The sequence below is a fragment of the Tachysurus vachellii genome, chromosome 5 (assembly GCF_030014155.1).
Source record: "Tachysurus vachellii isolate PV-2020 chromosome 5, HZAU_Pvac_v1, whole genome shotgun sequence".
Classification (NCBI taxonomy): Eukaryota; Metazoa; Chordata; class Actinopteri; order Siluriformes; family Bagridae; genus Tachysurus; species Tachysurus vachellii.
The window spans coordinates 20,786,268-20,807,747 of NC_083464.1; the positions used below are offsets into that span (position 1 = coordinate 20,786,268).

The 21,480-nt window shown below is 36.8% G+C and overlaps 3 protein-coding genes across 3 annotated transcripts; 2 read left to right on the plus strand and 1 right to left on the minus strand.

Annotated features, from left to right (window-relative positions):
- Positions 1-499: 499 nt before the first annotated feature.
- dcst1 (DC-STAMP domain containing 1) lies at positions 500-8,284 on the minus strand. Its single transcript, XM_060870552.1, has 17 exons — positions 8,271-8,284; positions 7,911-7,978; positions 7,692-7,817; positions 7,491-7,565; positions 7,256-7,384; positions 6,688-6,827; positions 6,230-6,401; positions 5,911-6,054; positions 5,655-5,776; positions 5,298-5,455; positions 4,953-5,052; positions 4,790-4,885; positions 4,012-4,138; positions 3,797-3,913; positions 2,261-2,403; positions 1,008-1,118; positions 500-739 (listed from the first exon to the last, which is right to left on the minus strand). The coding sequence occupies exons 1-17, from the start codon at positions 8,282-8,284 to the stop codon at positions 500-502; spliced, it is 2,082 nt and encodes a 693-aa protein (XP_060726535.1).
- Positions 8,285-8,338: 54 nt separating this feature from the next.
- On the plus strand, positions 8,339-17,775 carry dcst2 (DC-STAMP domain containing 2). Its single transcript, XM_060870553.1, is given in 15 exon segments — positions 8,339-8,585; positions 9,465-9,635; positions 9,812-9,913; positions 10,034-10,228; positions 11,141-11,206; positions 11,345-11,558; positions 11,921-12,078; positions 12,214-12,378; positions 13,684-13,851; positions 14,282-14,382; positions 16,282-16,412; positions 16,704-16,831; positions 17,118-17,208; positions 17,644-17,717; positions 17,720-17,775. Coding segments are annotated over 15 exon segments (2,067 nt in total).
- An 832-nt stretch (positions 17,776-18,607) lies between these two features.
- On the plus strand, positions 18,608-21,480 carry LOC132845942 (protein S100-A13-like). Its single transcript, XM_060870362.1, has 3 exons — positions 18,608-18,758; positions 20,517-20,642; positions 20,830-21,480. The coding sequence occupies exons 1-3, from the start codon at positions 18,747-18,749 to the stop codon at positions 20,998-21,000; spliced, it is 309 nt and encodes a 102-aa protein (XP_060726345.1). The 5' UTR covers positions 18,608-18,746; the 3' UTR covers positions 21,001-21,480.

Consider the following 21,480-nt stretch of genomic DNA (forward strand, 5'->3'; position numbering starts at 1 on the left):
CACCGGAGGTTTTCTGCCACAGGAAAGTCTTCAGGACTGACAAGATGATCAATGTTGTTTTTGTCTTATTAATTTCATGAAAGGAAAACAAACAAGGAATGCGTTGAATGTTGATGGAACAACTGTTTATAGCTGCTGTACCCTAAATAATAAGAACTGTGCATTCCTATGGATGTTTCACAGCTATAAATGTTACAACAAACAGTTAAAACATGATGTGTTGTTTCATTATTAAATACAAATTGTAATAAACAAATTGCTGTGGTATAAAAACACTTCTTTGTTTTTGGAAAGATCCAAAAACATTTTCCTAAAACATTATACCCCAAATTGCTTTATGGCCTGTCATTTGCTTTCATCATACAAATACAGTATACAGACTCTAATGCTTTTAAAATGTTTTATTTTTGATTAAAGGGAATGTGTAGTAAATAGGTTAAATAGCTAATTTGTGTACAGAAATATATCTATATATAAAATCATGTGTTCGACTATTTGATTAATGAACATAGTAAACAGTATCTGTGTCAGAATCACTTTCTTGAAGTTCCCTATCATTGGGGAAGGAACAAATACAGCTGCTCCCCAAATCCCTCCAGCACTGTGCACAGTAGATCACATTACAGCCAGCAACCAAACAATGCACAGCCCGCTGGTTCCTCATACACTCTGTACACACCCAACACCAACACACACCCCAACCCAATCGTTCCAGTGGAGCCAGCAGCACAGACAACACCTAAGAAAGAGAGAAAGAGAAGAAAATTAGAAGAAAGGTGTGAGAGAGATGGATGTTAGTATGTCAAACATGGAGAAAAAGAGACTGAGGACATTGAAATTGAACATATTGGGAAAAAGGGGAGAGAACAGAGTGACAGCAACAGAAAGGACACAGGAGGAGATAAATTAAAGCAGGGTATTCTGGCTCGTTTTTTAAATCGTCAGTTAAAACTGTGTGGTAATGTTTGATGCTTTTAGTAGCAATTGGAGAATAGCTTCATACACACCGTTTTTGGTTCTTTTCGTTGACGCCTGAGCTGTTTGCTCAACCGTTTGACAAAAGTAATGTGCCTCTGGTTCTGGAGGTTATAGAGGAAAAGAATCCGTTTCTTCTCTCTCTATCAAGGATCAAGAGCCCAAACAGATCAAGGCCATATGGAAGATCCAAATAGTCACAAGAGAAGACAATGAAGTAAAATGTAAGACACTTAAATATACTTTAAGCTAGAAAAAAATAAAAAAAATTAATGTGGTGATAACTGGAATAAGCTGGGTGAGATACAATGGTATAAGCAGTGATCTGTTCTGCATAATTGTGCTATTGATGCTGCAGCTGTTTCAAGCCTGATGGAGCCTCTAATCCTTTTCATAGGCACATGGGTCCTCCAAACAAAATGTGTCTAAAGCTATTAATGTAAAACGCTCTCAGCTTATTACTAGACATGCAGATACATATTTCTCACTACACAACAAAGCCTACAATAGTTGGATTAACACAAAGGATCCAGCTGTACACAAATGAACACTGTAAGAGATACAAGAATAGGGATTTTGCTGTGCTCATACTGCATGTTCTGTTCATTCTAATGAACTCAGTGAAACATACCGCAGCACACCACCAAGCGCTTAAGACCTGTGAATGGTACTCCAAGCGAAATCCTGTTGTTTTATGTAAGAGCTTTCCACCATTCAGCAGGTGAGGTAAATCAAATGCAGTGCAATGCTGGTACTTAATGGCTTTATTATTTATTTAGAATGAAATAGACCAGTTTCATAGACCATCATCAGTACTAATGCACTAATTCATTTTATCACAAAGCAACTTTTTATAAATAGGGAGCACTAGCCAATTTTATTTATTATTTAATATGATTTGGAATAAATGACAGAATATCTGTATGTTTAGAGAGAATATACATTCAATGATTAATTGTGACTGCATTCCTGCTGTTATTTCTATGCGAAAGTCTATTGGGGCTTGTGTCAGGGTGTTATGTAAGAAGCAGTAACTGTGTGAATATTTTGTGTCTGAAGCAGCACTAAATTAAATCTTATTTCTCTGAAATTGCAACTATTTGGCATAGACAGCTTACATATGCAGCAAAATGAGTCAGCAGCGCTGCTCTGTGCAGAGGATGGATATAAAGTTATAAATGACCAAAACACTTAATAATACACATTCATCTGATTACTGTAAATATATTAAAGATATTAATCTTTAGAACTAACTGAGCATATTGAAATATATACTAGATATTACCTTGGGGAAGTAGAAGGAGGTGATGACCCTGCGTAGGCGGTTTATATAAACCTGCAGGCAGCACATGAGGCCCATAATTCCCACTGGGAGGGTACTCCACAGGTAGTCAGCCTGACTCAGGGCACGAGGCTGTGGGAGACACTCTAGACACACATACACACCATCACATAAAGTGATGCATTTTGAGCTCATCTCATATATATAATAGCTAGTAAATGATTCTGATGATCCAGTCTTCTGAGACTGCAGAATTTAATGAGTTTTGAAATCTACTGCTGACATACAGTTGTGGTCAAACGTTTGCAGACGTTTTAAGAAAAATGTCAAAATGTATATGTATGTTTTTATATGTTATAATGTCTTGAATGTCCTCATGATATTCTGAAGGTACTCTACAATGGACTGGGGTAATTTCTCCTGCCTTATGCCCATTGTTGTCAGGATATGCTCCCGATCCACAGCAATCCTGACCAGGATATACTGGTCAGTGAAGATGAATGACAGCAATAGTTCATGTAAATTTACATTCAATTGTATAAATATGCTATTTGCTCATATTTCTCATATTTTCTACTCTAGCTTGAAATTAAAGTATTTTGTTCTACTGGGAGATAATTCTCTAATTTCTAACATTTCAAAACATTTAAAATTCAAGACCAATTGAATAAGACCAAACGATTATATGAAATATATCTAGAAAAGGCCTTAGTGGTCTTATATTTGTTTAGACCTTTTTATTTAGACATTTTCTCTTGCAGTGGTATAATTATGCAATGGGCCATTATTTATGTTATATAGCCAATAGAAATGTATACAGGCATGTGCAGCTTTGCTTACCAGCATGTAAAGGACAGACCTGATTAGACAGAGGCCAGGCTGAACTCTGAGCTTGTGTTTAAACTGCCCAATCCAGAAACTTTGATCAGCTTAAAATCACAAGCCATGCTAAATACGTCAGGACAGACAGGGTTCCAAAGCATGAGACTTGCAAATGCATGTGGTATTTATTTGGCTACATAACAGAAATAATAAAGTCAGAAATACTAAGAGCATCCTTAGAGGTATATGAGGACTCTGATGACCTTTGCATAAATCACATCATAGACAATCACATATTATTAAATCTGTGAGCAATACAGAAAGTGGTGAACAGTAAGCTTACTGTAAGCTATATTGTGAATGGACTCTAAATGGATAATGTTCCACCTCTCGAAGCCAACAGCTCATTAACTAAATCCAGATCAGTGGAAGTGCTACAGCCTGAGTGCTAAGAACTCAGATATAAATCTGCTGAGACCCTGCATGCAGATTATTAGGTTGTTTCTAGGATGTATTTGCTGTCTGGATCAGAAAACTGTAGTAAGGTTAGTCAGAGGTCAAATAAATGTTAATTTTTACACTAAGACAGAATATGCCTCTAGACCATATGACATGACAAGGCAATGCAGGGAATAATGTCCACAGAATTATATTAAGGGCAACCATCATAGCATAGTGTAAAGAATGAGTAACGTACAAAACTAAAAAGACACTTACGCCAGTTACTGGACTGCAGGTCTATGTTAGAAGAGGTGTTGAAGGCACCGATAGTTTTACGCAGAAGCTTAGCTAACATGGATTCTCCTTTAATGTCAATATGTATGTCATGGCTACCTGTAAAGCAAGAGGAATTAATAAGCACAAATGAACACTTTATATTTATACTGATTAGAGTATACTGAACATTTTCAATTTTTTGGAATTATACTCACTTGTGAAAGATTGTTCTGTAAAGGTATGCCTACGGATGATGTCAAAAATGTGGTAAAGGACTCTATCAGTGACCAGCAGAAGACATACAAGCAGAGCCAGAGATACAAACTGGAGCAGGCTTGCTTTCTGTTGAATTTTTTTAATATAGAATCATAAAAATAAAGCTACCATTTTCAAAAGTAAAAACCTAAGTGGACTTACTGGGCATACACTCACTATCCATTTTAACAGGAACATCTGTTCACATCAAACATTAAAATGGGGAAAGTGTGATCTCGGTGACTTTGCTCATGGCATAGATGTTGGTTCCAGATGGGCTGATTTGAGTATTTGAGAAACTGCTGTTCTCCTGGTCTCTAGAGTTTATACAGAATGCTGTGAAAAACAAAATAAAACATCCTGTGTATGCTAAAACACCTTACCTATGAGAGAGGTCAAAGGAGAATGATTCCTACATCCCTTTTTTTGCTTGGTTCTGTGTAAACTCTAGAGACTGTTGTATGTGAAATTCCCAGCAGAAGGGCAAATTCTGAAATACTCAAATCAACGCTGTAAACAAAGTCACCGAGATCACACTTTTAACTATACTAAAGTTTAATGTGAACATTAACGGAACATCTTGATCTATATCAGTCTTGCGGTGTATTACTATTGCATTGTGCTCTTGCCATATAATTGGCTGATTAGATAACTGCATGAATGTGCAGGTGAACAGGTGTTTCTAATAAAGTGGACAGTGATTGTATATATTACATTATAATACAACGAATATTTTACCACAAGTTGTAGCTCACTGGAATGGATTTTGAAGCTGCAGGGCTCAATGAAAATGCTCTTTTCTGCTTTCTTCAAGGGTAGCAGATACCTCTTACCCTAAAATGTAGTTAAAGTCAGCTTGGAATTATAAGAGAGGAGTTTTAGAGAAAAAAATAGATCTTACCCCTCTCTTTCTCCGCTCATCAATCTGTCTAAAGTAGGTTGTAATGTAGACATTGTCAAAGTAGATATCTCTGGTGTATTGTCTTGCATATCCAAAAGCCCTTTTAGTAGTTAATTAAAAATATAGGAAGTCTATAAAAATCTAATATAAATAATGTAATAATTATTATATGATGTAATTATATAATATATATTTTCAACAATGACAATTAGTTTTTATTTATTTACATTATTTTTTATGGGTGTCAAGTGAGGCACATACACTATGAGATTATTTCTATTATTATTATATTGTTTAAGCTATATATGAAATGTCTGAGGCAGGCGTGAAAATGTATGTACTTACGATTTGAAAACAGCTATAAATGTGAAAGTGAGCAGAATCTGTATGATCTCTAATATTTGCTCAACAGTGTTTCTTTTCTCTTCAAATGACCTAGTCAGCTCCTTGCGAAATTCATCCTGAAAAACTTTGACTCCAAACAAGGGTTGATCCTCAATTTTCTGCAGATATCACAGGACAAGACTGACAATGAATATGGTACAAACCATGCATATATGAAACGTATTTTTTAAGTAAGCTTCAGTCAGAAGTTATTTCTCTTTAAAACATGAACATACTTCTGAGCCTGATTAATGTTTATTGTCAGACACAGTAATCTAAGAATTGTGGTGTAGACAAAACTGTGCCTATCCACTGTACCTTGAGGAAAACATTGGTGGTAAACTGTTCCCCAAGTTTACTGATGGAGGAACTGAGTTTGTCAAAAGTTTGTCCAAAGTTTCCCTCCACTGGGATCTGATCCTTACACCATGGAGTCATTACTGAGATAAATATACAGTTAAACCAGTAAATACCATGATTAACGGAAAGTGCAAAACTCATCTATCTATCTAACTAAATGTGATAATCGTATGAGACAGATGCACAATGACTAAACACTGATTTAACTTCTTACCTCTCATAATATTACAGAGAAAATCAAACTTCATAGGCACACAAAGGAAATGGCTGATGACAGGGGATTTAACTGTGTCCATGCACTTCATCCATGTATCACTGAACCACTCGACGCAGCGATCAATGCCCTTCTTTACCACATCTGTACACAGCATGACAAGGTGTATATATTCATATCACAACAATGAGGAAAATTCTTAATGGTCACCACAAAATCCTTCATCAAGTCCACAAAATGTGGCTAAATTATTTTTGTAACAGAGGAAATCCACATAAAAGTACCATTTGTGTTGTCCAGCAAAGTATATTTCACTCACATTCACAGCGCATCCTGGTCTTTTCAGTGTACTGCTCCTGTGTGCTGTTGCCTGTAGCTGTATGATTCTGATCAAGGGAATCGTAGCCATACTGAACCATGACTTCATTTTTTATACCTTGGAATGCTCTACTCACATTCTGTGCCTCTTGCTGAAGTTGTACACTGTCAGCCTGATGTAGGGAAGAGAAGAATAGGCTTATTAGAACAGTGCAATGCAGTCAATTTGACAAAGATCAGCTTACATTTATACATATATATCTTCACCACTAGCTTCACCACTACTGAAGAACAACTATCTCAAATTAATTACATAATTTCATCAGTTTCGTAATCATGTTTAATCCTGTGGGTAATTTTAATTGATATGATGTGAGTATCATATTATTTTAGTCAACTGAGGTTCTTAGAAGAATAAAGCACAAGGAAGTAGAAACATCATTCTACTGTTGAACTCACCACAATCTCCTCTAACACCTGAAGAAATGGTTCAGTAACCGTTCTCCACATTATCTTACTGTGCCCGATTTGCAGGTCTATATTGCAGCCCATAGAAAAGGCCACATCCTGGACATTATGTTGAATATTTGAGATTGGACCTGAGAGCATACACTTTAGTAAGATGGCTTAACTTTCTTAAATGTTTTGAAGAACAGGCATATAATAACAGTACAGTATATTTATATATCAATTTTATATTAATTAATAAATGTCTTGGTGCTCAAAAATATGTTTGTATAATTACTCTGTAGCCTACAAATGAGTCAGTTTAAAATTAATGTCTTAAATAATCATGTCTACATTTGCTAACATTGAGATTATATTATTTGAAATAAAATGTGTCAAATTTCTAAGGGAAGAATATGGTAGGTATAAATCCTGTAGACATTTTATTGGGTATAATAAAATGCACGAAAGATCCTTCCTCCTAATCCAAGCAGGAATGCTAATTCTGTGGCACAAATTTGACCAGTGAAAATGATGTGTTCACCAGCATAAGGCAAAAGTATTCCAAACAAGTGTGTACCTTGATAGAGACACTGTATTATGAATAACATTACATAAGCCTGTCCACGAGAGCCAAGAATGCTGGGAAACATCAGAAGAACTGAGCAACGAAAATATGAAGACAGCATTCCACTTAGAGCACACAGTGCTATAAAGACACACACACATCATTAAATAAACATTCAAAGCTTATTTTGGTTCAGATTTCACATCATCAAATCAAGTGAAAACCAATAGAAAGAGGTGAGCCATACCTATAAAAACATATCCAGTTATAACTTTGTGAAAGGGGGTCAGTGAAATGTTATAAAGGAGTCCAAAAAACAAACCTAGAATAAAGATAATGATCAAAAATCATATATTGTGTATAAGATGTAAAATTCATGTTGAAATATATACATTTATTCATATACATATATATATTTCTGAAGCAAAACAAAAGAGTACGCTCTTACCAATCCCACAGATGGCTCCAAATGCAGCTCCTATTAAAAGTCTGGCCAAGAAGAAATCAGATGTTGGTCCAAACAGAAATCTGTGAGCCAGGTCAGGCAGAATCAGCTTACTGACCTTCTCCAATGCTTTATAGGTAAATAAAGAAATACACTGTCAAACAATAGGTTTAAAAATGATTACTTAATTTTGAAATAACATTGTTTAAAACAATAACATACTTGAATGGGGTATTTTCCCCCTATATTCGCGTCTAGGTTTCTCCATTTTTTTTGTTTTTCTTTGTCCACTGGAAAACTCAGCAAATGTTCCAAATTTTATCAGTTGAAAATGTTGTCAGTTGAAAAGTGATGTAATGTTTACAGATACTTTTGTTTAAATTTGAAAATGATCAGCCAATACTTATACTGTATATAGATTTACATACTAGAAAGCTGCAGTTTCTTGAACTGAAAGAAAGCGTTCCCAGAAATGGGCCCTTGATTTCGAGTGTTTTAATTACCAACAGTATAAAAAAAAGGGAATATACATAAAGGTTAGGACAGTGGGACTTTTGATGAAAAGTTAGAAAAGACAGTGACCGGATATGCGACATAAAGCTAATTTAAAGTTTGAATTTAACAGCTAAACATTTCTCTTTTTTTTCAGGATGACACTGGTGTTAAGGATCTTTCGCAGTTCAGCATGGAGTCGTGCCTGGCGCAGTCTAGCAGCCTTTTTGCTTGGTCTGTTTCTTGCCTTCTCTTATGGTGCAACAGCATTATACATACAGAAACATGCTCTCTGGTACTGCATCATCACCACGGTAACCATGGCCGGCTTTACTGCGTTTGGAATGGGTCTGTCCGTTAATGTACGTGCCAACATCACACTCATGCTTCCCATGCTGTGCTCCAGTAAGTAATCCTTTCCATAATTTCAGCTGTAAAACTTACAACATATATAACACAGGGCTATCAAGTGTCACGCATTGAGCCTTTTTTGGGTCTTTTGTCACGCTCTCCCGCCACACATCGTATTTGTCACGCAGAAAAAGTTTTTGACTATTTACCATACATTTAATATGCCGCAGCGCCCAAAATGTATCAGTCCGCGCCGCTGTCGCTATGGAACCGGGCAGGAATCAAGCGCGTCTCCCCTGGAGTTCTTAGTCGAGCCTGACACTTATCAGCCAATCAAAAAAAAGAGGCTACACAATAGCCAATCAGAAAATAGCACTTGGTAAGCGCTAAATCTGAGTAAGATTTAACGCAACAACCAATTAAAAAAACATTCATTAGAGTATTTTCGATGGTCGGTTTGAACCAAACCTCAACACGAAACAGCTTGTCTCTGGACGGGACATTGTCCTCAATCATGACCCTAAAAATGTCTGGGCTTGAGCCGAACTGTTTTATATGGGAGCAACTTTACAAATGATAAAGGAGTCCAAAAAGGCAACAAACACTTACAATAAACAACACCAGTCATAATCTCTCTCTCTCTCTCTCTCTCTCTCTCTCTCTCTCTCTCTCTCTCACACACACACACACATTAATAAATGGAAATTGAACAAATACTTTGTATTTGGTTAAATTGTGGTCAGTGATCCTTACCAAACACAACACCCCCATTGCTGTGTTATTTATTTATTTATTTATTTGGGGGGGGGGGGAGGGCTGGCTGATAACTGTACTAAACTCTATGTGACTGAGTATGTTATGCATATCATATATGTTATACAACAACTAGCTTTATTACTTTTAAGTCTTCATGTCTTTGTTCTATCTCTGAAGGGGAAGGTAAAAAAATCCTGCTCTTCCTCATCATTACCCTTGTGGTTCAAGGCCCGTTGAACAACACTCTTGAAAACTTTGATCGAGCAGCAGCCAGCGTATTGTGCGGAGCCGAGTTTGCCGTGAACCAAACCCAGCAACTCATGCAGAGAGCTGCCACTCCTCTGTTGCGTAAGTCATGCCTTCATTACATGTACCTAAATTTAAAGAGCAAGTGAGCATGGTGCTCTTTGTTTTCTAATTTGAGTTAGATCTGACTTTATTCTTTTTGTCTTAAAGGAAATTGTATATAATAATTAAACAATGACTGACATTGGTGCCTTTGTGTTTCTGATTTGTGAACATAGCTGTGCTAGAAAAGGTAAGGGAGGTCAGCAGGAATGCCTACTCACTAGCAGGAAGAGTGCAGAACTTCATCAGAGCCCTTACAGAGTCTGCACGTCATGTCTGTGAGTGAATTTCAGTGTATTTTAGTGACAGATGGACAAAGCAGAAAATCGTGACTTCTGGAATGATTTATAGTATACCACAGTAACCACTTCATCCTCTCTTATTCTAATTTTTTATAGCTCATTCTCTGAGAAACGTGCTGCACTTCTTAGCGAGCATCGGCGATATCTGTAACGCAAAGATGGGGACACCGTATAAGAAATGTAACTCGGTGTTTGATGAGGGCCGTGCCAACTGTATGAAGCTGCTCTCAGTGTTCTCCTTCCTCTGCCACATCGTGGATGGCTTCAGGCCTCTCTGTGGCCTCACACGTGGTCAGCATCTCCACAAATGTATTATTCTGACATTTGCAGTCCTGTAATTAACATATTTACAGAAAGCTTCTGATCATTGCCTTCTTACTCATTACTGTGGTGAAGTTTGTTTTTTCCTGTATTTTTTTGTTGGTTTTATTCTAACTTTATACTAGTCTCTCTCTCTCTCTCTCTCTCTCTCTCTCTCTCTCTCTCTCTCTCTCTCTCTCTCTCTATCTATCTATCTACAGTAATGAGTAAGAAGCCAGTGATCAGAAGCTATATATACACACACACACACACACTTTACAGTCCTCATATGTGTTGTCTTCAGTGTCTCCCTAAAAAGTAAAAATATGGTTAGTGCTATGTGTCAGCCACAGTAAGTGGTTTAAAATTTTTATATTGTCTAGGGATCTGTTTTAGCTTAAGAATGACTATGAATGCTAAGTCTGCACGATGGGGTTCTCATTTCCTTTCTCATTCTTGTGCTGGTTTACCATGACTCATTTACTTCCTTCTTTTGCCAGCATATTTTCATTTTGAATAAATTATTGTTTTATATCTGCCCTTGTGCCAAGACAAACTTATTGACAGTGCTGCTTCTAAATCCAAATATGACCTCAGATACATACAAACACAGCCTCAGACAAAGAGCTCAGACAATGTCGGGGGTAGAAAAGAAAAATTAAAAAGAAAGGGGAAAAATATACAATAATAATAATAATAATAATAATAATAATAATAACAACAACAACAACAAAAATAATAATATCCAGACGTTCTCAGCATTAATTCAACAAAATTAAAGTACAAGTGTCACCTGAAAAGTTTGAAACTGACAGTTTTATTGACTATGTACATTTGTATCACATTATAATATTTGAAATATTATGTATGATGTAATATTTCTCTTCACCTTATTCTGAACAGTTGGCGAGTTATTCTGTGTCATACCATCATATATTGGCAACCATCTAAAGACAAATCTGGCTGTCCGTAAGTCTCTTTCTGCAACTCCTTCTCCCTGTTCTTTCTCTACATTATTGCACCAAGTTCTTACATGCTAAATAGATATATATGTGTGTTTGTGTGTGTGTGTGTGTGTGTGTGTGTGTGTGTGTGTTATCATTCTAGCAATTATTGCAGCATTTAATCAAATGAAGAAAGAGTTTGAGTTCAACATGTCAGCCTCTGTGCATTTTGAGATGGATATAAACAGCAGTCAATCTGTGCATCAAATGGCTCAGAAGATCATGGAGGAGGTGTCACAAGACAGAGAGCGTATCCTGGATCTTATGGGTTTACTGACCTATGTAGGCCTGTTTCTCCTGCTGTTCATGTACTTACAGTGAGTCCATTATTCATTGTCAGCAAACTTCTCAGTCTGTTCAGGGGTTTAATAAACTGTTAGACTAACTTTAACAGGCTAATTTGCTTAAATAAAATGAAATCTGGATTTGTATAAGATATTTCTTTTTAGTTAGCACTCTAAATAACAGTTTGAGGATTATTTCTTTAATTAGTTATTATAGAAATGGTTATGTAAAAACCGTAATGCATGTGGGTATACATGTTTGTGAGCACCTACTGTACAGTATGTAAATTTTCCACGAAATATATGTAAGTACTAATATAATGCAGAGTAATCTGTTGACCTTGTATACTATGATACTTATGCTAGTTGTTTGTACATTTTGAACTTGTGAACAGGGCAGTCCTGTACAAAAAACACTACCTTCATGTCGACGATTTTGACAACCTCTACATAACCGAGCAATTTGAAGAGATGGATCGCAGGTTCTCTAGACAAGGAAAACCAGCAGTCCTGCCCCTCAGTGAGAAAGAGGCTGTGACCTACATCACACCCAGTGAGAACGCGCGTGTGTGTGTGTGTTTGTATGAAGTAAAAAAAAATCTTAATTGTTAAAGAAGCCAAAAATGTAGACAATCAGATTTATATCATTTATATAATCACTCCTCTTTACTATGTCACACCCCATAAGGTAATTTGCGGTTGATGGCCCGAGAGAAGAAGACAGTCATGACTGGCCTGTTGTTCATGCTTAGGCACATGGTAATGGGCTGTGTGGTGATTGCCTTAGACCTCATGGTGTTCTGGGTGTTTGACATTCTGCATTATCACTCCCAAAATGAAATAGTAGTAAGAGGTAAGTGGCTTTGGATTTTTCACTTCTTAGATATTCTAATACATTATATGCTGGTTTTGTTTTGTTTTGTTTTGTTTTGTTTTGTTTTGTTACATTATATGCTGATTTTGGTTTAACCTGAAAATTGACAAATTTGTGATGAATTATGAATAATCATTTCCAACATGCCTGCCCTCATAGTATATTGGGTCTAATTCAACCAAAATTAAGATGTGATACATCTTACTATAATGTTCATTCATCTTCTACCACTTATCCGAACTACCTCGGGTCACGGTGAGCCTGTGCCTATCTCAGGTGTCATTGGGCATCAAGGCAGGATACACCCTGGACAGAGTGCCAACCCATCGCAGGGCACACACTCATTCACTCATGCAATCACACACTAGGGTTTCCAGATTTTTCCAGAGATGCCAATGAACCTACCATGCATGTCTTTGGACTGGGGGAGGAAACCGGAGTACCCGGAGGAAACAACCGAGGTACGGGGGGAACATGCAAACTCCACACACACAAGGTGGAGGCGGGAATCGAACCCCGACCCTGGAGGTGTGAGGCAAACGTGCTAACCACTAAGCCACCATGCCCCCTACTATAATGTTATTATTGTTTGTTTCCATTAGACATTGCCAATCTCATAGATATTATACTTTAGTGTTCTAATTATCAAATCTTATTTTAATGAAGCAATTAATAATATACAAAGGAGTGCCTAGATACCTTTAAAAATTGATTTGCCATATAGCCATCCAATGCAATTTCATTTTATCATTTCAGAAATAAGCTCTAAAGTAGTTTGAAGTGAATTGCTTGGCTAAGCCCTTTAATCTTGCATGTGGTATATGTAGTATCAACAAAGGGGGTACAGTCATTTAGGGGCAGAGGTGTGCTGACTGTTTTTTTAATCCTAATTTAATGCAATACCAAAGAAATTCTGTCATACCATCTGTTCCAGAAGTTTTTTTTTTTTTTGTGCTCACAATAATTTCACAATAATAAAGTTACTTTAATTTGACTTAATTTGTGTTGCAAGCTTTATATCTGGTTACTTGCTCTCATCTGTATTGTTGGGTCCCATGGATGCCAACCTCAATGCAATTTTAGGAAAGTATTTTCCTAAAAACTCATCCTTTAGAATGCTGTGACATGTACAAATATTTACAAATAGAAAAAGATTTCACTTGCTAGTGATGACACTTCATAATATTCTCAATTTTCTTCTATTCCTTTAAAAGACAAAAAAAAGCCTTCAAATATTTTATTTCTAATGTTTTACATGCAACATTGTTTTATATGTTTTTCCAGCTCCTGTGGTTATGGACATAGAAGTGAATGGCTCAGGCTATGCTTCTGACATCTTTAAGGATATTCTGGCCTCCTTTGACATTCTTCAGAAAGGCAACATTACAATTCTGAGCAAAAAGTGCCTGATGAAACCTCTGGAGCCCGAATACCTGGTCTACCTAGTCATTGGTACATAAGTATGAATGCTTCATGTATTATGGCCCGACAATTATCTAAGGACATCTAGTGTTTAGGACCAGAAGTACTCTTGCTCTCAATATTTATCCCAGTTTGGTGTCAAGCTGTATTTAAGTTTGGCAATTGTACCAAAACAATAAAGAAGAAGTGATCAGGGGGAACTTATCACAATTGTGAACTTTTAAAACAACAGAAATATAAATGTTGTGGCTGCTAAACAGGAAGCTAACTTGCATTGACATTTGAAAGTAATACTTTTTATGTAACCATATATTTTTTTTATGAAATACAGCTTAATGTGTATAATAAATTACAATGTTCAAGTGGTGGAAGTCTTCATTTTAGGGTTTTGTTACGATTTTCTAACCATGAAATTTGTAACCATTATTTGGATTATGACACACTTTATGCTCATTCACAGGTTTTCTATATGGTCTTTTCCTTTTCATGGTGCTTGCTGGAAGTTATGCAAAACGACTGCAGAGGTTGGTGTGTGCACGGTACTACCCTCAGCGGGAAAAAGTAAGATAAATGACATCCTCACAACAAACAAAGGTTTTCTGTCCTTTGTAATCACCTTCACAGTATTGAAAAATTGCTAAATGTTTGCTCATTGGAAAATCATTTGGGTGATCAGACCTTATAACGGATATTTTCGTAGCCAAACTGATAGAACTTTGACTTTAAACATCCAATAAACATATGTTACATCCATATGTTTAGAAATTCTATTTGACAAACTATATGTGGCTAAATATCTTCATGGAGCTCGTTTTGTGCACAGGGGTCATGCTGGAACAGGTTTGGCATAGACCACTTTATTTCAGTGAAGGAACAGCGACAACATACAAAAACATTCTAAACAAATAGGTTTCAAAAAAGCTTTCAACTTTCAGCAATTTGGGGAAGCAACGCATATGGGTGTGGGTCAGTTGTCCACATACATTTGGCCATATTGTGGACCACTTTAAATAATGTTGCATCAGCTGTATTTAAAATGACTGCATAATTAGCAAAAAGCATCAATCATATTTACTTTGTTTTGGGTTCATTTTTGTATCTTTTATGTAATTAATTAGTACAAATATTAAGTTTTTTTTATAAAAAGTATTTGCTTGGGGGGCACGGTGGCTTAGTGGTTAGCACGTTTGCCTCACACCTCCAGGGTCGGGGTTCGATTCCCGCCTCCACCTTGTGTGTGTGTGTGGAGTTTGCATGTTCTCCCGTGCCTCGGGGGTTTCCTCTGGGTACTCCGGTTTCCTCCCCCGGTCCAAAGACATGCATGGTAGGTTGATTGGCATCTCTGGAAAATTGTTCCTAGTGTGTGTGATTGCGTGAGTGAATGAGAGTGTGTGTGTGTGAGTGTGTGTGCCCTGCGATGGGTTGGCACTCCGTCCAGGGTGTATCCTGCCTTGATGCCCAATGACGCCTGAGATAGGCACAGGCTCCCCATGACCCGAGGTAGTTCGGATAAGCGGTAGAAAATGACGATGATGATGAAGTATTTGCTTACCATAGACTATTGGGACAATATTGTTTAGTGTGCACTATAAGTGGTCTGAACAATAGATAGTTAGTCATATTACATCATATTAAGGTGCATGCAGCTGCATCCATTAATGACCTCAGTGAATAAGAAAAACAAATGATATTTCAACTATTAAGATTGCTACACATAGAATAGATTCCTTTTTATATACGTCTTTGCTTATATACTGTAGTTCTGTAAGCAATTAATCAGTACCATACAACGGCATAGATATCTATTGTGAAATGGGAAATTTACTTGTTTCTTTTTTTGGGAGGTCAGCAAAGTTTTGAGGCACATTTGCTACTCTGGAGTTTTTTTTCTTTTATTCTGTTCTCTTTTAGAAAGTTGATTTAAAAAAAAAGATAAATTATTGGTACAATGGATGTAACAACTACAATGTACACCCACTTACAGAAATAAAAGATTTTTATGAAAAAACATTTTCAGCAAATTGAAGTGTAGCTTTAGAGTGTTATACTGATCTTGGCAAATCCCCCAGATTTCTCCACTTATTGATGACAATCTTCAGAGTGCCCCATGGTAAATCCAGTGCCTTGATTTCTATTATACCACTCTCCTGATCAGTATCTTTAGACAACAAGTCTAAACCTGCAAACCATGGCCATACCAGTATTTAACAAGAAATTATTTTTATTTAGGGTAAATTAGAATCACTTTTATTGATGACAACTTTATACTGCTTACCTTTGGACACCATTTTTAAAGAATGGTTAACTCTGAACATAGTTACAGCACCCGTATTATAAAGGGGTGTGTAAACTTAGGCAAACAGAATATTTCTATATCAGTAATTTGCAATTATCTCTTGAATTTTATTGGTTTCAAGGTCACATGGACAATGTGCCATTGAATGAGTATACTTTTTGCAGTTGAGGATTCTGTGGCTCCGCAGTCGTATCCTCTCTCAGCGTGGCTCGCTAGGGAAAGCTTTGTTACGGGTGGTGGCCATAGAAAAGGACAAGCAGGGAAATGTCAGTGCACTGCAAACTTTGGCACTGCGGTGAGTCACACCCTATACTGTTCTAGGTGGAATTTATTAATAATTAACCAGCACAAGTAAGTACTGCATGTATGCATGCAAAAAATATGACTCAGACACAATAGCAGCTCGAGTTAAATAGCATCTATTAGACCTCTCACTTAAAATGATTTATGATAGCTTTATGATTGTTTGTGGATGAGGATCTAAGGAATGAGGGTGCACTGCCGGATCTGGTAATGGTCTTTCCTGTGGACAGTGTATACAGTGGAGCCAGTACATCCAGATTTGTGTGTCTTTATATGTTTGCAGTGTGCCAGGTGGTGGCACCATAGCCAGATTCCTGGGATTGAATGATAAGTCATGCCTGGCCTGTGGGAAAGCTGTGAAGGTCAAAGACAGCACAGATGTGTACATCTGCTCTACACAAACCTGCACAGGTCATAGTAGAATTCATGTTAAATAAAATATTGCATTTAATATAATAACCCATATATTACCCAGCCTCAATCATAAGGAGTCAAAGACATTTTGTTATAGTATTTACAAGGCCTTGATTAGCTTGGTGTTTTAGTTTCAGCCTGGACAAAAGGAGTAAAAATCTGCACGTGTAGATTCTGTAGATGCAGAGTTCTCAAAACTCTGTGTGTGTGTGTGTGTGTGTGTGTGTGTGTGTGTGTGTGTGTGTGTGTGTGTGTGTCTGTGTGTATACACATTTGTTTTCAGGGTGTTTCTGCATGCAGTGCTTCAGGGTAATGGGGAACATCTGTGCTGTCTGTAGGCCCCTGACATTCCAGGAGGACTCTGAGTATGAGCAGTGAGTCAAGTGTTATTGAACTTAGCACAAGTCAACACTTAACAAAAGCTGAAGTTTACAGTCGGTGCACAACACCAGAACAAAATCCAATCAGAAACATCAAACATCATTTTAGCATTACATATCAAAGGTCTGTGACCATATAATCTTTTCAGTAATTTACAAACTAGCACAGCACTGGTAAAATATATTCCTCTTATCATTATTTTTATTGTGGTGATGCCTTCCACAAATGCAATGCTCCTATAAAAACAAGTGACTACTTCTTATGAACACACATTTCTCATGCTCATGTACATGATTAGGATAAAGTCCTTACTAAAGATGAGTGGATGAATGTGTGAATTTATTTATTTAGTCAAGAGAATGCAACAATTAAAACAGTGTTAGGGTTGAACATGCGCTACCTTTAAAATAAAATGCATGGTATCACAGAGACTCCAGCGACGAGGAGCAGGTCAGTCTGAGGGAGGTGGCTACAACATCATCACACATCGATCAGAATGCTGACAGATGAGGCTGATAAACAGGCGTGTGTCTGTGGCATCTGAAAACTGTAAATTCTAGAGGTGACGTGATTTACACACCAGGATCTCTGAGCTCAGGTAGTGAGGTTACTTTATCACTACATATTAGGTACACCATATCAGCTCATGGGACTTGTATATGTTCATGTGCGTATGTGTGTGCATTTCAGTGACAGAGATAATGAAGACCAGTGCCATAACTCCATAATGAAGACCAGTGCCATAACTCGTATGTACAGATGTTTGAAAGCCTAGATGAGACCTCTGCAAGACAAAAGTCACTTTAATCAGCTCCTGTAAAAATCCAGCAATGTTAACACTATTTTAAGCATTTTTTTTTTTTTGTCTTAACCCAATAATTGTATAAAAGCATGATTCTCACTGAGGTGTTTGTGTTTTCATTGCAAAACGAAAATGCCATTGTTTTCAGATTTGTGTGAGAATGTGGTCGGACTGGTTGGGTGTTGAGTTATTGCTCCACTTTTTCATGGCCCGCGGCTTTGTGGAATTCCCGGTATGGCCGCTTCAGCACCAGCAAAATAATCTCAGGATTTCCAAATCCAACTTCGTCAAAATTCCTGCAAACACACAAAGCTTAACACTGATGCGTTGCGTCCTACAACAGTCGTCCTCCTTGTTTTTATAGTTGTTAAACAAAAAGTTTAACTAATATGTAAATTCAGGACAAACAGATAATCTTAATTAATCGTATATAAAATAACAGCGTATATCAATTCATTTGGGTGCCTACAGGATATTTTACTGCAGCGCTTGGTTTGGAATCAAAGGAATCAAAACTCTGACACACAGCGTTCAACATTACTTCAATGCGGTCATTAAAAAGAGTCGACTCAGTGAAGTGACTCGTGAAGCCCGTCATTAAAGTCCAAAGGACTGACGTGGAAAGGGAGGAAGATAAGGGGACTCTTTACACGCAGGGCGGTGAATAAACACCGTCACTGATCTTCACTCACGTAGTTTCCCTCGACATCAGGAGACTAAACGGACAGAATGGCACCAAAGGTAAATGACTGCTCTTATATTTTCTCCTTGAGCTTTACATTCTTGCTGCAGTTGCATCCTGAATATGATTATTGATTATAAACTAGCTTTCTATGTCATTGTGCTCAGCTCTCTGAAACTGAATACAGTGTCTGATCCGACTAATCATGAGAAATCGTTGCATACATGTGTGTAGTTTGAAACAGTTCAAAAAAAACTACTGTAATCCATGCTAACTTTTAGAATGATGTTCACCTGTAATGCATGATATGATAAAAAGCACAAATAGTTTACTTCCTTGCTTTAGACATGCTTTTCTAACACAATCTCTTCATAATGATCCCTTATTATAGTTAACTATAAGCTTTTTTTTTGTTCAGGACCAGTTTAAAATGATTCTTTCTATATGGTAATGAGCTCAGAAATGTGCAAATAAGAATCACATATTATGTTGTTCACACAAAATCTGAGATCTACATCACCTTAGGGAAGATTTCTACTACTATACTATACCAGAGTTAAAATTGGTTGCTGGCCAACGCCCATAAAGCAAATAGAACTGCTTTGTTACGAACACTCTAGCCCAACCTGGTGTAACTGCTTCCTGAGTTTCATTGTCAAGTCTCAGTTACCTGCTTAAGTAAAGCGGATCTTCCCCTTATCGTTCTACATGTTATGGGTAACATGGCGAGAAGAAATGATTCCTGTTTTACGAACAATACGTTTATTACACATGAACCCAGCTTTGACTGTCAGGAAAAGGCCAGGATCGACTCAAAATCAAGTTTGATTAACGAAAATATACATTTCTGTTTTTTGGCTACTAGCAATTTTATCCAATACTCAGTAGTTAAAGTTCAAGATTGTTTTGAAGCACACATTAAAATATTATATTACAGAGAGCTTATCCAGCAGCAAAAGAATTTGGGGTATGAGTCAAGAACAGCTGTTAATCTTTAAGGCATTCTTCTGAATAAGTTACAAATGTTGCTGAAATGTTGATCTCGTGGGATCAGACAGCACCCTAAACTACTGACTGATCTAGAGAGCTTTTCAGTCTAGCTCTAAATGAAGATTGTAGAATCAACAGTGTGTGGAGTCATTATAGTGCTTAATTCCTTATACCACTTTCCAATACTGAAATGTTCCTGTTGTTATTATATACAGTACACTTTTTTAAGAAAATCATGAAGTATCTCTCTGGGTCGTTTTTATATTTGTTACTACTATATGAGTCTGTGATGGTTATTTACTACATTAATGATATCTAATCAAGTGTAGACATCCTGAGTAAAGTAAATGGTATCTAAATTTTTATTTTTATGAGATTATTATCTAACAAACAGAGCAGCTTATGTCTATATCTAACAACAGAGCTAAGCTTATGCCTAGACATATTTATTTTGTAAATATTTATTTACATTTACTTATTTCATCCATCTTAAAATTGAATAGAAATAAATGATAGAAATAAGCATAATGATCTGCCAATAAAAAATCGTTTCAATCAACATATATTGAAATAAGTTATTAATCATATATTTGTTTAAAGCTACCTCTTTTTTTGTTAAAACTACCTCTTCTTCTTTTGGCTAATGAAGATAAATATCTGTTGAATTAGTCTATATTCAAGATCGTTTGCTTAGCTACATTTTTGGTAGCGTATTATTGCGGTTCTAAATTTAAAGTAAAACTATGTTTGCTTGACATGTTATAAACATGGAAACTGTAATAGCACTGACTACAGTCTGAAATTTTAAGATGCCTTTTTTTCTTTAGTACACAGATTTAGAGCTGGCCATCAACACCATAGTAACCCAGTTCCATGCAGCCTCTGCAAATGAAGCTCCTACTTTGACAGTAAAGGAGTTCCAGGAAATGCTTTCCAAAGAACTGCCTTCTGTGGTAGGTAGTATTTACTTCAGTAAACTCTCATGCACCTAAAGGCAAATACACCCCCCTAAACACAATTCCACGATCCATGCAAGACACACAAATTAATCATGCTGCAGTTACAACTGTATTCAGCAAGCTTGTGAGCTAACAGACCATCCCATGAAAATGAGTAAAGATTTATTTGCTTCTTTAACAGAATCCCAAGGATGAGGAAGGGCTTAACCAGATGCTGAAGGAGATGGAAGTGCCAGAGGGGCAGGGGGTCACCTTTGAGAACTTTTGGAAGCTGGTGAATTCCATCGCCAGCACTCAGTGTGGGCTGCTCCAGAAAGACAAAAGTGTTAAATGCACTTGCTTGCTACTTTGAAATCCAGTGCAAGTAAATAATCTATGCAAAGTGCTCATCTGCCCCTTCCAGTTCATGCAGGGGCAATGCTAATGCTGTCCCAGCAGGCTCTTGTTCAGACTTATTTTACCTTATCTTTTACACGTTATCAGATTCTCCAGACAAAATCTCAGCCACACCTGTAACCTAAATGGCTAAACAGTGCCAACATTATAAGGGTTATATACACATGAGTTTGTGTACAATATGTGAAGAAGCAGCTTTTTATGTACTAATATGCTTTGGTGCTGCAAGTATGTCGGTTAAACTTTTCTGATTTAACCTTCTCATCATGACATTTTTGTAGAATGATGATATTTGCAATAATTATTGTGTTGTATGACGCTTAGTTATTTTTAACAAGTGTCCTTTTTATACATACTAATACACTTTTGTACCATGGTAAAATATAAATAAGTATGTAAAGTAATAAAAAATATATGTTGGCATCCAGAAAAAAAA